Below are 16,488 nucleotides of genomic sequence, written 5' to 3' on the forward strand. Positions count from 1 at the left end.
AAAGCATGTCCTTGTGACTCCATAAAATGCGGCTGCTACAATGCTAAGAAGGTCGTGTGACTCTAGATGCGTGAGAGTGCCAATGGGTGCACCTAGCTGCCCTCCAGCATTTAAACAGGGAGATGGCATCTGGTTGCAATGACATAAAATGAGTCAAGGGCACACAGATAAACCAGCCAAGCTGATCCACATGTGAAGCCATGGAGTGTGGGGACAGCAAGGAAAGGTCAGGAAAGAGCATCAGGGGCTAGGTGAACAAGTATTCACCCAAGTGCCCCAGGGGAAAACCAGGAGCAATGGCCATAAACTCCTAGAAGAAGGTTTCAGATTGGATACAAGGAAAAACTTCTTCACCGTCTGTGTGACCAGACTCTGGAACAGACTCCCAGCGGGGATGGTGCAGGCACCTACCCTGGAGATCTTCAAAGGGAGACTGGATGCACACCTCGCTGGGGTTATTTGACCCCAGCCATCTTTCCTGCCCAGAATAGGGGGCTGGACCCGATGATCCCATGAGGTCCCTTCCAGCCCGAAATGTCCGTGAATCTGTGACTGCAGGGAATACCAAGATAATTCACAGTACAAATGCAGCCACATGGACCACTAACCCATCCTGGAATGAATTCAATCCACTTTCAAAGTGGGCTACCCAACTTGCAGGAATAAGGATGTTTGTTCAGTGGAGAGACATTTTAATCCAAAGAAAAAAGGTTAATGCTTCCCCCAGCCTTTGTGGACAAGCTGTATATGGCGATGTACTGATTTACAACAGCAATAGACGGTGGCTCAGGTCTACCCACTTGCATTGCTGAGAATAGGTGAGAGATGGGTGGGTGTGTGGAAAAGAAGTGCGTGGAGCTATTCTGGTATGCCGGGTGACTTACGCTGTGCCAGCGATAGAGCCAACATTGGATACAGAGGCCCTGGAGCAGCAGGGAAAACAGGACCGTATGATGCCAAGTTATAACCTCCCTGGTCTGCTCCAGGGACTGTGCAACTATACGCTGCCTCCCAGCGCAGGCTAGCTTGAAGTGAAGGTATGAGCAGATACGTGTAGAAATCAAAGATGCCCCTTTAATAATACTTGCCTCTTGTAGGTCTCCGAGCACGTCTCAGTCTTTTAATGCATTTATCCTCACAGCTCTCCTGTGAGGAAAAGCAGTACTCCTATCGCCGTACTACAAATGAGCAAAAGAAGCAAAGAGAGTCTCCGTATCTTTGAATAAGTCTCTGCAGGGACAGGACTCAGCCTTAAGTCTGAAAGCTCCCGAGCTAGTCCTTGACCATCTTTTAATTAGCAAGACATTCAGGTGCCGCAGTACAAACGTCAAGTAACAAAAATCCTGAGAGGCTCCTGCTTGGACCCCCACATAGCAGAGCCATCAGCGCAGAGAAAAAAAAAATCTGTTTAAACTATACCAGAACAGGCTAAATACTAGGTGAGAATAGCTTGTAAAATGGGACCACCAAGAGGCAGGAGAAAGCCTCCTCCTCCTCAAATCCAGAGGAAAGGTAGGAATGTAACCCAAAAGACTTTCCTTTGATCTGGGTGTGGATAAAGGGGCAATAAATTCATTCACACCGGTGTGAATCCCAGGAGGTCAAAGGGGTTAACCCAGATTAAGGCATAGCCATAAACAAAAGCAGAGCTTGGCCCATAAAACGATCTCACGAAATCGTGCTGAGCACCCAGTGGGGGTGCTCCCGGCTGTCACAACCTTGCAGAGCTTTTTGGCAAATAAGTGTTTTAGAGCCCCGTAATTCAGCTGCTCCCCTGCAACTAACAGCGCCGTCTTTAAAGAGGTCTTTTATATGTTAGGTTGAACAGCTCTCAAGGTAGATATAAGGCAGGTGCAAGGACATTTGGAAAAAAAACAACCAGCCTAAATGGTCCAAGACCTTAATGGTTTGTTGTGGACTTATCAAATTCCACTCTCAAGCACAAAAACAGCCCTGGGGACGCTGGAGGCTGCACTGAGCTCTAAAGGTGCTAGATCAGAATGAAGATGAGGACTTCCAGTATGAAGCGTGAAGTCGAGTTGGAGTGGTGTTGCAGCCATGATACTCCAGGAAAATACTTGATCCCCAAATGCTTGTCCAACAGTGATCCCAACTATACAATTAGCCAATAAAAAGTGCAAACCCTCCCCTCCCCTTTCCTGCCATTATGAAGAGCAGACGAGACTTGGATTCAGCTGGGTCTGTGCACACATTACCCCACTGTAGAGAGATGCTACGATAGACGACACAACCGAAGCGAGTGCTGATGAGTTGGAAGCTATGCACCTTCCCTGCTGGATGGACACTAAATGCAAATACAAAAGCACCACCCCGTTGTTCATGCTCTCTCCAGAAATAGTCTGGTCACCCAATCAGCCAGGCAACAGGATCATCCCATCCTGCGTGGACTGCAATACGAAATGGCTAGGGAATGCACAAGGCATGGGTTACAAACAGCCCAGGCCCAGGTTGAGCAAAGTATTTAAGAAAGTACCTAAGCACATCCCTTCTCAGCACAGCACTTAAAGCACGTACTTACATTTCACCATGTGCTTAAATCCTGCGCTGAAGTGGGGCCGTAATACAGAACAAAGATTGAAGTAAAGTGGCCTGCTTAATTTTAAAAATAGAATGGTTCGACATGGTTACAGCTGTGAAACAAGGCTGTTAACAAAAAAGCTACAAATCCCACATGCATATAGGGATCACAGTAATCCTTCCTTCGTTTAAATTTGCTTCTCTTGTGGAAGTGAAAGAATGGGTCTGAACAGCTCAGGGATCAGTCAGCATTTTACCAATAATTTATTTCTTTGAACCTGACACAGGTCAAGAGTAACCACAAGTTAACAGGCCCTAGTGGATACATGCCCATTTAATCCCCCTGTGCCCTACTCTGCCCTTCTCCAAAATCCTGGCATCACATACAGTAATAATTAGCATCGTTCTTGGCAATCTTTTGACGGTACAAAGCCAGAACTCGCCTTGATGGTCCCTAGAGATCAGAACTGAGGTACACTGGTAGGAGCCTTTCAGCTGCCAATTCTTTTTATTGGATTTGTTTGGTGGATAATAGCAAGGCTCTGTTTCTAAGGCTATCACTCCAGCATCTCTCATCAGAGCATCAGGCAAAAAAAGCAATACACAAGGGCTCAAAAGCTGAAATGACAAATTTCCTATTGCCGCCTCCGAAGCGCTAAAGAAACTGCAACTATGTGCAGATGAGCCATGGAGATGAGCATCCCCTAAACAGTATGCTATAGCAGGGGTCTGCAATTTATGGCCTATAGGCTGGGTTCTAGTGACTGCAAAGAAACTGGATGCAGTCTACGGCAGTGGGGATCAACAGCATGTGGCAGCAGGGACACCCTCCCTGCCTTGTACTGCTCATTCCTGCTACAGGCATCTGAGCCTGCCTACAGCACCCAGTGTCCCTGCCCTGGGCTGATGCATCTGTGTTACCACACTACTGCCCCACGGTGCCAAATTTGTGTCTCTCCAGTGTCACCAGTGATGGAAAATGATGGCAACTGGTAGGGAGGGTAAGAGGAGCAGGGAGAGCTAGGGCACTGCAGCAAAGGTTAGCAGCCCATGGCAATGGCTTGGTGCAAGAAGCAGCCTGCCATTCTTGGGGGTTACTGATTAGGCCTGTGCGAATAGGGAAGTATTTGATTCAGATCCAGATTCAGCCGATTTGCAGGACAGCGATTCAATTCAGAGATTCAGATCACTGTCCCGAATCGGCTTTGGAAGATTAGGTGCCGAGTCGGAGAGTTTCGTTGATTCGGCCATAGGCTATAACGGGGAATCACTGCAATGCCTATAACTTTCTCATTTTTTGGCAGATTTGGATGAAAACAGCAGGGATGGTAGCCCCTTCTGAGGGCATGAGGCCTACCAAGGAGATGGGCACAGGGGTTTCTGGGAAACTGTGCCTCAAGCTTCTGTAAGCAAAACTTGTGACATGTGACTGTGTGTGTGTGTTAAGGCGCAGCAGGATAAGAACAGCAGGGATGGTAGCCTGTAACAGGGGGACCCTCCTGGTGCCGGTTAGATTGCTGCCCACCCACCTGTTTCTAGGCCAGTCGCCCACCCCTCTTTTGGTCAGGTAGAAACAGTTCACAAAAAGGACAGAAAGGCTGCAGACAGAGGCTTATAGGCTGTTTCTACATCCCTCCCCCAGAGCACTGTGATAGGAAGGGGACTCAGGGAAAGATCACAGTCACTGGCCGGTGACGGATGTCAGTCTTTCCCCTCTTGCTCCCCCTCCCTCTTCTCAGTTTCTGTTCTCCTGCAAGATGGCTTTCCGAATCGCCGAATCTCTGAATCTTTTTCCGAATCAATTTGGAGGCTCCAAACAGATTCAGAGGTTGTTTTTTTTTCCTCCGATTCAATTTTGATTCGGTGATTCGGCCTCCGAATCAGGCTGAATCTTCTCTGAATCAAATCGGTGACCAAAGCTTCACACACTCTTGTTACTGATCCCTGAGCCAAAAGAACAGCCTCACCCCTTTCCAGCGGAGGAGAGAAGCAGCTTCCAGGAGTGCCAGATAACCCTACTGGAGGCACAATATTTCATCACCTTTGCAAAGAGCAAGAGTAGCTGATAAAGTGGAAGCAACTGAGAAGCCCACTGCAACAGATCTTACTAGATACCAGGCATAGAGAACCTATCCTGGGATTAGCAGAAAGAAAAAAATGTAGAGAACTTTAAAAAAGCCAAAAATTCAAACGCCTTTAAAAATCCAACTTCTGGTAATACAGTAGAACTGGTGCTAACTTGTAGCCTGCAGGTCAGATCCTATGGAGCTGTGGCATCCAACCTGTAGTTCTCCCCATGGGCTTGGAAATGGAAAGGTAGGGGAGCAGTGGGAGCATTAATTGCCATGCCATGCTGTCATATTTCTGCAACCAGGCTGAGCCATGTAAGCTGGATAATGTGGCCCGTGCCCATGATTGTGTCAGGATGTGGTCGGGCTGATGCACAGGGTCACTAGTCTGTGGTGGGATCCAAATACACAGGGTTGGGCCAGTGCATGGGATCACATCCACAGACTGGCCACATGTGCTGACCCTGCACAGGATCTGGCCCACGGGGTGCCACTGAAGAAGGACCTAGCTTTTTCATCTCTGGGTGGTTTGCAGCTCATTTAATTTGCAGCAGTTTTGCTGAATTGAACATGAGCTGCTCAGCTGATTCCTGCAGCTTTTTATTTCAAAGGATATCTTTCTCTCCTCGGTGGCAGCTCATCAGGGTACCATGACGGGAGAAGCAATGCCCTGAAACAAAACTGCAGCAAACAGCTGGAGCTCTCCAGCAGTCCCACACAGCTGTTTGCTGTGGCTAAGTCTCAAACCCCCATCTTCACGGGGGGCTAAGTAACCTAACCCTGTGAAGAATTGGGGTGTGACTATAAAGGGCATGCCTACATCATGCGCCAGGAAGGGGCTGCTCCTAAACAGGCCCCGACAAACCTGCTTCCAGCCACATGTGCCCCCAGCTGAGGAGCAGCAGCGAAGCTTGAGACAGCTTCCCCAACCTTGGTCCCTGGTGTGCTCCAGGCTAGTCGCTACCCACATCCTGCCTGAGCTGTGCCGAGGACACACTACAGACATGCCCTTGGTGGAAGGATTATGAGAAAGGATGATGCGATCACCTTGTCTGATCTCCCGCTTCGTATGGGACATGATGAAATTCCTCCTTGACTTAATGCTTATCTTTTAGAAAAACATCCCATATCTTGATTTAAACATTTCTACTGATGGAGAATCCACTGCTGCCCTTGAGAAATTATTCTAGTAGCTAACTGCCTTCATCGAGCAAACATGCCCCTTATTTCTGGTTTGAATTTGTGCAACATCAGATCTTGTTATGTGTCCATCTGCTAGGTGGAAGGACACTCTATTAGAAATTTTTACTCCCATGTGTTACACTTATACTCACTGCCCTCACAATGCTGGTGTCTGAGCATTCGAGGAGTGAAACATGTGCCATCCTAGAGCAGTAAAGTTTGGCCTTTACCAGCAAGGACTATGCCCGGATCGTATCACCTAACATGCGTTGAGCTAATGGCTGATTGCTCCACCAGGGTAATATAATCAGGGGACTCTGGTGCAGTTGTATGGGTTTAGGAGCCCAACAGAGCTGTTTGTCAGTCTCCTACACCCCCATCCACCAGCACCACTACCATACTGGAGCCAGTTCAAGGCTCCTGTGCAGTGTGGGAGCTGGGATCATCTCCTGTGCCATATGTGTTGTTCATGGCCTCCACCCTGCACCCATGCAGTACAGGGGCTGGGACAAGCTCCCATGCTGTACGGATGTTGCTCCCAGCCTGCGTACCGCACCTTGAGCCAGCTCCCACACGGGGGTTGCGTGTCAAATTAAGGAGGCAATGCAACCTCTCCACCCTGACTTTCTGTACTTCTGTTTATACAACCAATGACCATATTATTCACCATCACATTGGGGGTTCATATCCATTTATTTATTCCGAGTCCTTTTCAGAGTCACCGAGTCCTAGGTTATAACCCCTCATTTTTTGTTTCTAAATTTGAATTCATACATCAGCAGTGGATAATTATCTGAGTGTTCAAAGTGTTTTGGAAGAGTTACAATTCCCTGCCCCTCACACCCCAGGCTACAAGGCATAAGCCAACTGCTAACAAGTGGGCAATGCTACTCTAAGCAGCTGGCGCTGGCCTCTGTCAGAGACTGTCACACATTAGTAAGTATACAGACCCAAGGGAATTTAATGTGGCTGTAGGGAAACTAATTTCCACCTCGAAAGTTTGCTCTTGGGCCTTATTTATTCACAAGCATTATACTGCCGGTAAAATTAGAGAGGTAAAAGCCCCCTAGGATGGACACATTTATATAAGCATATAAGCTGCATTGCTTAAAGCAATCCAGCTTTGTTCTGCTACCTGTTTGGAAATAAGTATATGGATATGAGCACTTTTGTGCTGACATAACTGCAGCTACAGCAAACACTGTGATTTCAATAACTAATTCAAAGTCACACCCGCACCAAAATACTTACGCCAGCGGAAACTCCAAGTTAGCATTAGGCCTTCGAGTTCAAGTGAAAGGCTAAAAGTACTGAAGTGCTCAAAAATAGCAGCTATTGCCTATATTATACAGCAGATACCTGATCTGCAGTAGGACTTAAGCCACAAGTTCCAGCTTGAGCACACTCGAGCTTTTAGAAAGTTTGAATCCAGAGCCGAATGTTTTGACTTGCACCTGCCTCTAGTCTGAGTATTTTCTAAGATTCAGGCCCACTTGATTGATTTATTTGAGTCAGGGAGAAGATTCAAGTAGTTGGAGAGGGAAAGGGAAGAGACCAATAAACATGTTCATGAAACAAAACGTGACATTTTTCATGGGAAGAAAGATTTTTTTTTAAAGTTCAGAGGGGAAATTTTTTTCTGGATGCAAACAGAACTTTGTTTTTTTGTTGCAAAATTTGTCCCCCAACGATTAAAAGATATCAGATTCACCCAAAGAACCTTGTCTGCCAACAGAAGAGAGCTGCATTTTCCCCACCCCATCCACCCCTACAGAGCTTCTGATCTTGCCGAGTCCAGTGAAAACACTCAGATGCCCTAAAGGAAGAGGAAGAAACATTGAGCCCTATCAATATTTATTCAACAGATCTCTATTGCCCTCTGGGATCTGGTTTCCAGGGTTCTTTGTTCTCAAAAGAAAATTTCTATCACTTAAAATAAGTGCACAGAGATTTTTCCTTCTGCCACCGGTACTTCAAAGCACACATTCCTCCAAACTCATTTCCCTGGGAAAGGTTTCCATTTGCTTCCATGAGTCATGGACAGTGAAAGTAGGAAGGAGAGAAAGAATGAAAATAATGACCCACTGACAGGTTAATTTGGAGCTACATGAAAACGTGTCAAGTTATATAAAATTACACGGTGCTGTTGCATATGTTCCTTGGAAGACAGCGATCGCAGTTTGCTTTACTCGCCTGCAATCCTATATGTGTGTATCATGAGGGGTGTGCAAAAGGTCAGCCAAGCAGCTTTATACTGGAAAAGAGACCATTTGCAATGGGGAGTTACGAGCCTTCAGCAGGCATAATAGGCCAATGTGGGATTAACAGGGACGAGTAAGCACCGCCAAGGGGGATGATAGCAGTCATGAGAGATATAAAACCTCAGGTGCACAGAAGGGTGGGAAGGATTAACAAAATCATTAAACTTCCAGCACAGGAAGGGAATGCAATGCTTTGTAACTGAATGGAAGTTTGGAGCCAAGTTACTGAATGCACAAGCACCGTCTAGTTTTCTGGAGGGACAAATTCACAAATGCAGTGACCATCGACAGATACAGATGATTTACTTTGTGCTAATTTATAACGTGACCGACCAGGTTTAAAACTTGCAAGAAAAGTATGCTCCACTGTCAGGCTAATGCTAGTTTGACAGGATAAATGTTCGGCAAGGCAACTATGGATGTAGGATCAGTCATGGGCAATTTCAAGCAATAAACTGGAGAAACTAAAGTTGGGTGGGAAAAAACCCTAAACTTTACAATCAAAGTATTGCCCCGAGTCAACTACCCTGGTGAGCTCCAGGACTTGGGCACGTCCAATTTTGCAACTCGATAAAACAAAAGAATGCAATGTAAGTTATTGTACCAGCCCAAAAACCACCCGCCCCCATGACCCGACCAGATGATGTTCTGCTGCAAACTAGCACACTGCAACTCCAGATGGCTGAAACTTCATTAATAAAAAAAAAATTACTTAAATCTAAGAGGTTCTTTCCAACTTGAAATCTCGAACTATGACTCCTATTTGGAAGTTACTACGTGATCTGAAGCCAAGAAGAAGAAAACAACAAAGCAAAGTAAAAAGAAAAGATGTGAATGAAAGCAACATGGCAGGATGCTCTTTCGGTTGAGTGTTTCTAGCAGTATCCAGCGCAGTATTTGACTGAGGTTTCTAAGCGTTACTGCAGTACGGGCATCATCAGCTACAACTTAAGCAAAAAATTCTGGAAAGCAGAGAAGGGCCTGAACTAAAACTTCAGATCAGAACTATCCCAAAAATTTTGGGGAAGTTTGTTTTTGGACACATACCCAAGTTTTCTGGCAGGTCCTTAAAATATCTCCAAAACTGACAGATCCTCTAATACGAAATGCCACTCTTCACTGGGTTCCATGCATAACTTACGGCATCTTTGCATCATTTCAATGGAAAACCCACCAAGCATGGCCCCCAGGATTGTTTGATGGAGCTAGGGTGATAACCGTTCAAAACCACACGCAGTAATTTATATATATGCAGTCTACACCTTCGCAATACTTGACGGGTCCAGTAGTGATCGCACAGGAAGTGATTCTGTTTCAGAAATAGTTCCCTCGAGCCACTTACCCGTGTGACTGATAGAGGAGGATGAGGGGAAAGTAAAAGCATCGCCATGGCTCACTGTGACTTGGTTTCAAAAGACATTACTTTGTCCCGACAGCTTTTCCATGACTGTCTGCAATAGAGGTTGGCAACCTTTTTTGCCTGTGGACTGGAATGACCCACCCTAGATCAGAGGCAGAGGGCAGGTGCGAGGAGGTGGCCACCGTTGCCTGTTCTCGTGGTAGCATGGGGAGACTACCGGCAGCTGAGGCCCCCAACCCCAAAGCCTCACGTCTGCAGGCCAGATCCAGTGGTTCTATGGACCGGTTGCCAACCTCCGGTCTACAACATAAAACCACCACTCAGTTTGGCTCAATTAATTCACTCATGTATAGGCCTAGGCCTGATGAATCAGGACTTGTGGATCTGGTTTAAAGCATTTTAGCAAGATCATGGGAAGGCGAACACCAAAAGTGTTTTGGAACAGAGAACTGTGGGAATTTTTCAGAGCAACTTCCAACCACCCTAGGGGGGAACTTACACACGACACAATAAATATAGTATGAAATGCATGGCCAGGTTACAAAAAAAATCAGGTAATGGATTACCAAACCCTCTATTTTTCCTAACAGAAAGGTTTTGGTTTAAGCAGCAATATGGACACGCATTTATAAACGGAGGTAGGACTGAAATGGCCTACTCAGCTGTCCTTGCTATCCAGCCATTTCAACCACACTCGTCACTGTGGTATCAAACAATTCACTCGCTCCTTGTGACAGTTCTGTTACCATGGAGCTGCTTTCCCTTCTTAAGCCTCCTCATCTACTCATTCACCAATAACGAAGGACCACGCTTTGATGATTGCCTCGTATGCAACATCCAGTTCCATCAGCGCAGCAAGACGCATTACCTTATCCAACTAATTCACACAGTCCTGCACCTGAGAGGCAAGGTTTCACCTTTGGACTCCTCTGAAACACGGTTTCACTGCTTTTAAGCTCCAAAAGGATGACCACAACTCTACGAGGAAGTTAAAATCTCAGTTATATTAAGCTACGCAACGTGGAGTATCCCTGCTGTTAAACCAACACTAGCTCTAGATGAATTTTTCAAACTTGCAGCTTCTAAAATGCAAATGGTATGTCAGGGTGAACAACCACAACCATGCAGTTGGCTTGAGATCTACGAGATGCTATAAAGTAGAGAGGGAGGAAGAAAAGAGAGAGAGAGAGAAATCTTCATTGTCTGGTAATGATCATGGGAGCAATACTGTACACAGGCAAAAAATATCAGCTGCCAGCATACATGTGGATGGATACTTGCATTCATCCGTCCCAGCTACCGAGACATAAGGTCCTAGATTCAGTTTCTGCTCGGCCAGTCTGATACAAACGACCCACACTCAAGAAGCTGAGACATACCCCACCCATTAGAGAGCAGCAAAATGCATATATGAGACCGTTTGGCAAAGTTTCACAAAGGCCCTATGCACTCAGCAGGGATGATTAAGGAATGTAATGACACCAGTGAGAACGATGAAGATGGAAGGTCTGTTATCGTGAAGGCGCAGACACCCACAGATTCAAGGACCCGTTGCCATAAAGCAGCTGCATTTTTTAAGCATTCGGTGTTGCCTCATCGTTGAAGCTCCAGGAAATGAATTCTCCACAATAAATACTATGAACCCATAAATCATTTGGTTGGGACAGCAGGACGCACCATGGCATGCTGTTTAATCTCCTTCTGCATTTGTCATGCGTTCACAGCCAGAATCGGAGGCACTGAATTGTTTGCATATTCCAACTAGCGGCACATAAATTAGGTTCCCTTATTTTTCCACCAGAAGCCCCGCACGCTTAACATGCTCCCAGCATTCACAGACTTGTCACTAATCCTGGTACAGATTCCACGCAGAGTTACAAATCTGACACCTTTTTGGTGTGTCACCTCTCCCAACCGATGCAAACTAGCACAATGATATCCAGAATAAGCAAATGCAAAGGCGGGACAGTGGAAGGAAGGGAGCAAGGCTTCTTTGCATTCCCCAAACTTGTTGACTTTTGCTTAATAAACATCCATGGTTGTATCATAGCAGGCAGAGGCTGGTGCACGATTTCAACCAATGGATTCATGGTCTTTTATCAATCTTCCTCTGCCATCCACCCCTGCCCCTCCGGTCTTCCCCCACCAACAGTATAAACCGTATCTATGGACAGAATACGTGAAAAATCGAACTTTACTCGATTGACAATGGAAAAAATTCAGCCCTAATAGCAGTTTGATGGAGTTATCTGGCTCTGAGAACCCAGGACAGAAAGAGCAGGCATCTTTATGATCATGATAAATTAGTATCAGGGGAGTCTCAGAGATAGCTGAAGGTTTGGTTAAGAATCTACAAGATTCAATAGCTATCTGGACTTCACAGTTAGGGGAAAAAAATACAATAGGAGGCTGAGGACTAGCACAAAAATGAGCTCCCGCCGTTCTCATTTTAATCTTCTCAAATCTCTTTGCAAATTTTGCAAATTGCTTCAAGTTTTGCAACTCTTGCACACAGCGTGCATTTTCACTGTCATTTCAAAGAAAGATTGCTTTTTTGGGACTGCTGTTATGTGACAGTTGCCTCTGTGAATTGTCACCAGGAATGATTTCAAAGCTCACCAGGTAGGACTGCATGACACATTTTGGAGAAGCAAGGTTTTCTGCAAAAGCGATGCTATTCTGAATTTTGGAAATATTTCCAGAGTTACGGCTCTGCCAGGGAAAGACCCTTGTCTCCTTTGGCAAGCTCACTAGTTGTGGAAACAAGATCATTTTTAAGTGCTATCCTGCCCTACCTTTGCCTTTGCCATGGAAGCATGCAGGCACGTGACGCATTTACACTGGTGCAAATGTGGAGCAGACAGATTTCTCCCCAGTTCAGCCCCACGCTGAAGTAAGTTATTCTACTCCAGGGCACAGTTACCTTTTGCAAGGTCAAAAGTAGCTAGAAACTGGTGTAGAGGTTGCGTGTGTCCCCACATCCAGTTGATTCCAGCCCTCCCCTCAAAACAAAAAGGCTATTAATTTCCCTGGTCTTAATGACGAGGGGCTAAGACACCACTTATCGCAGAAGCAATTATCTCAGGAATGCTGATCCGCCTGCTCCGGACACCGCTGTAACATATATCAGTATACCAGCCAATGTATGTTATACCACTGTAAATGTGCTGCATAGCCAAACCAGAAGCTACGAGCGAGCAGCTTATAGAGGTATTCAGGGGGTGTGGGCACACGTGTATACATTTATTCACATTATAATAAGCATATATTTGTTTTAAATTTCCATTAGGGAAATGTCTGCTCTTTTGCATGATCTGCTACCCCTGCAGCCGTTATATGCTCTCTGCTCCATTCATCAACCTCTTATTTAACTGATTTGTCCCTTTTTAGAGATGTGGTTTTCTTGCTGAACGCAGAATCAGTTTGGCCATTCAGGACCTAGAGTGCTCAGCGAGTAAAAGATAAGAAAAATGGCTTCACTTACCCCACGCTGCAGAGAAATCTAAATCCCGCCCCGCCCCCAACACACAATTTTGTGAGCTTCATTAAGAATTGGGTGCAGCATATTTGAGTGAAGGTTCAGATCGTTGCCTAACACCAGGGATTAAAGGAGAGATATTCAAAAGAGATTATAAGCCAATGGAAATTGGATGCCCAATTCTCATTTATTCCTTTGAAATTCTCCCCTAAGTCAATGCCGAGAGAAATATACCCTATTTCTTGCTGAGATGCAAGGCAACAAATTAAAGGCTGAGATTGTGAGGCAGGGGGCCTTAAAGAACTGGCAGATAATAAGGAAAATTTAAAAGGCCAAAAGTGGAATCTAATTTAATTTCTTCCCTCCGCTCTTGAGACGGGGAAGATTCCCTTTCCTTTTGAATATGAACCTGAATCAAAGTCCTAGACTCCAATTCAAACAGGGGTTTTGTTTCTTTTCCTTTTTTCAGGGGCCTGGAAGAGAGCAAGATCCGATTGGGAACCCACACTCAAACCCAGCTTCTGCGGCATTACAGACGCCCCCCAATCATTGCGGGCATTTAAACATTTGATCCAACTTTTGCAGCTTAGCAATATCTCTCCTCTCCCCAGTATTACCCCTGCTCCAGGAACTAAATCCAGCGTGACTATATATGATCTATGAATATATATGATCTATGTAGCTACCTCACTGGACATTGCAAACATTTTAAAGCAGTCTCCTCACTGACTTACAAACACAGACTGGTTTCTGAGCGGACCACTGGCTACTCTTTTGGCAGGTAATTGTTTTCTGGCCCTTCAACTCAAAGGCAGGCTGGCATTCAAACTTCAAAGTGTCCCCATGGCGAAACGTTGACCCTTCTCTCTTGCCGTAGGCTGGCACCCCGGGATCGCCGCAACTCCCCTGGTCAATTTCTGAAAGAAAGTAAAACAGAAAAAGTGGGGAGAAAAGGTTCTTACAACCTCGGTTGGGAGGTTTCTATTAAAGTATTACTCACATGGGATCCAATCACCCTCGCTGACAACAGCATCGTGTCTCCAAGAGATAGCATGCATGAAACGCAAGTTAATTCGCAGTCCCCCAGCATCCCAGGATGCTTTGCACCTCCCCCCAAACCTCCAGCTTGCAGGGTGGGCAGGCTAGCCCTGGCCCAAGCTGTCTGCTCCAGCTGAGCAGGGAGGCATGCTCTAGAGCCCCCAAGTTTCTGACCTGGGCCATTGCAGGCATACCGCTGCATTTCCAGAATCAAAAGTGAATGTCTGTTCACTCGCGTTTTGGCTCAATCTAAGCAGCTTAGACTAACTTGCAAAGACTGACTCAATTCAGCCTTGGCTGTTTGACTGTCCGTACTTAGCCATCATGTCTCATCCCTTTATGAGTCACCTCCAATGAATCTAAGACTGGAGTTTCTTCCTGCATAAGTCATTGATGATTGAGCTAAAAGCCCCCGTTCTATTAGCCAAGTTTGTTGCAGGATCGTCAATCTTTATCTGTCATAATAAGGGGACAACAATACTACACTGCGTGGGTGCGGGGTACATGCAATATTGCTGGACAAGAAGAACGTAATAAATAGCTGTATTTGCAGGCATGGTGATGACTTTCCTGATTAGCAGTTAGAACAATCTAAGACTGATTTGAATCATTAATTCTGTTTCATTCGTCATTTTGATCTATTTCCAATTGCCTATCTAAAATATGAAAGGGCTCCAGAAAGAGAACAATTGACTCGTGCATCGACTTCCCATGCGTCTGAATATTTGATCCGCGCGAGGTGCAAAGCAGATGCGAGACTACCTTGCAAATGTGAAGTACATTTTTATAACAAAAAGATAATTTGTGAACACGACTGAGGAAATAAAATAAAGGATTTACAAATCTATTTTAATAAAAAAAGAGCTTTATGAATCGAAGGTAAAGGCACTCTTTGTCTCCATCAACTCACATTTTAGCTCAGGCGTAAAAGAAAAGGCTGCTAAAAATCAGTACCCAAGCCTCTGCAAAGAGTCAGTTGACAAATTACATGTCAAACGCTGTTCCTCCGAAATTAAAATTCACATTTGACCCGAAGACATTTATGTGTTTCTTAATGGCTAGATTCTGTCACACTTACACTGAGTAGTTATTTAGTCCATGAATACACCACTGCAATGAGGTAAAATGCTATCATTTGTGAGGGAGCGAGGCTGAATAGGAACCTAAACTGGGTGTCTTTATGGCTATGGATTGATCACCCTGGAGACTGATAGTTTCCAGATCCGTACGTCAGACCCAGCGCTGGAAGATGCAGTCCAACCTTCTGTCAGGGTGCACCTATATTCTGGATGTGCTTCACCTATATTCTGGTTGTGCTTCACCTATATTCTGGATAAACGCCTATAGCACAGCATCACAACATGAGCTAGCCCTCCGCTGGAGACTATTTTTACCTCCAGACTGAGGGTTTTTTGATGAAATCTCAGTCCTTTGAAGGGGCCAGCTCACCCTGTGACGACTCGGCATACAACATTCAATCCTCAGGCCCCGTGCTGAAGGTAGCAAGAATGCCAACCGCATGGGAAGTTATATTATATGAAAGGCTATCAGCTCTACCCACAGATGCAACTGAGACCATCAGCTCATTTCGCAGAGCCTAACAAACAGATGGTGATGAGCGATTGACCTTGCTTGTTACAAAACAGTGACCTGGAGCTGAAAAGCTCCTTATTCCATTCACCAATCTTTTATGAAAAGGAAAAAAAAAAAAATATATATATATCACTGTTTTTCTAATTTGATCTAATATAAAAAGCTGCATTCCAGGTCACAGATGGAGCAGCACAACAAAGAGCAGATTGGGAAATCAGAAAATTAATCCCATCTCCTGATGCAATTAATGGCACTCCTCCACACTAGTGCACAGGACAACTTTAATTCCTCAGAAACAGCCTCTGGTAATGAATACACAAGAAAAAACTTTGTAGGGCTGCTTCAGTAAAAGACTGAATGAGATGAGATTCTCCCCTTTGCTTTCCACCCACAAGGTGTGGGTGTCTGAAAAGAAATACAGGCATCGCCTACAAAGATCAAGTATTACCTTCCTTAGAAGTACTTTGAGTCTCTTCCTATGAAAACTGATCTCCGAAACCCACCTAAGCTTGGGCACAAGAACCAGCTTTCCTTTAGCATGCTATGGTTCAAAAGACACAGTATCGCTCGTGATTCAGAGTGCGGTGAGGGATGCTTCATACTGCACTGATGTCTTTACAACGCCCAGTGCCTTCTCCTTCGACATCATGAAACGCAACACATCCCAACTGACCCACCAGGAGTGAAATCCAGTCCATGTAACTTCATAGATTTGAAGGCAGGAAGAGACTGTTGACCTTCTGCCAAACAAAAGCCACAGAAAATATATGGTAGAAACAGGACTCACATCCAGAGTTCTTCACTCCAGTGCTTTATACTATCTTCCCTTTCATTAGCTCTGTATTATAAGCAAACGTCCTCCCCGCTACAAACCAATGCAACACGGACTGGGTGACATGGAAGGGCTCTCAGGAGGACTAGGTGGCACCTACTAGATTAAAAGGCAACTCTCTTAGGACTAACACGTAC

At 45.4% G+C, this 16,488-nt stretch overlaps 1 protein-coding gene across 4 annotated transcripts in view; it reads right to left on the reverse strand.

Moving 5' to 3' along the window:
* The window catches only part of CSMD2 (CUB and Sushi multiple domains 2), a 651,518-nt gene that overhangs the window by 220,058 nt on the left and 414,972 nt on the right, over positions 1 to 16,488 (reverse strand). For 2 of the 4 annotated variants that reach the window (XM_014605014.3, XM_019487966.2), the window contains one exon: positions 13,623 to 13,805. The exons of the other annotated variants lie outside the window; for them this stretch is intronic. In XM_014605014.3, the coding sequence (XP_014460500.3) occupies positions 13,623 to 13,805 (183 nt within the window). The remainder of the gene's footprint in view (positions 1 to 13,622; positions 13,806 to 16,488) is intronic. 4 annotated transcript variants of the gene reach the window in all.

Source organism: Alligator mississippiensis, chromosome 6 (assembly GCF_030867095.1).
Source record: "Alligator mississippiensis isolate rAllMis1 chromosome 6, rAllMis1, whole genome shotgun sequence".
Taxonomy (NCBI): domain Eukaryota; kingdom Metazoa; phylum Chordata; order Crocodylia; family Alligatoridae; genus Alligator; species Alligator mississippiensis.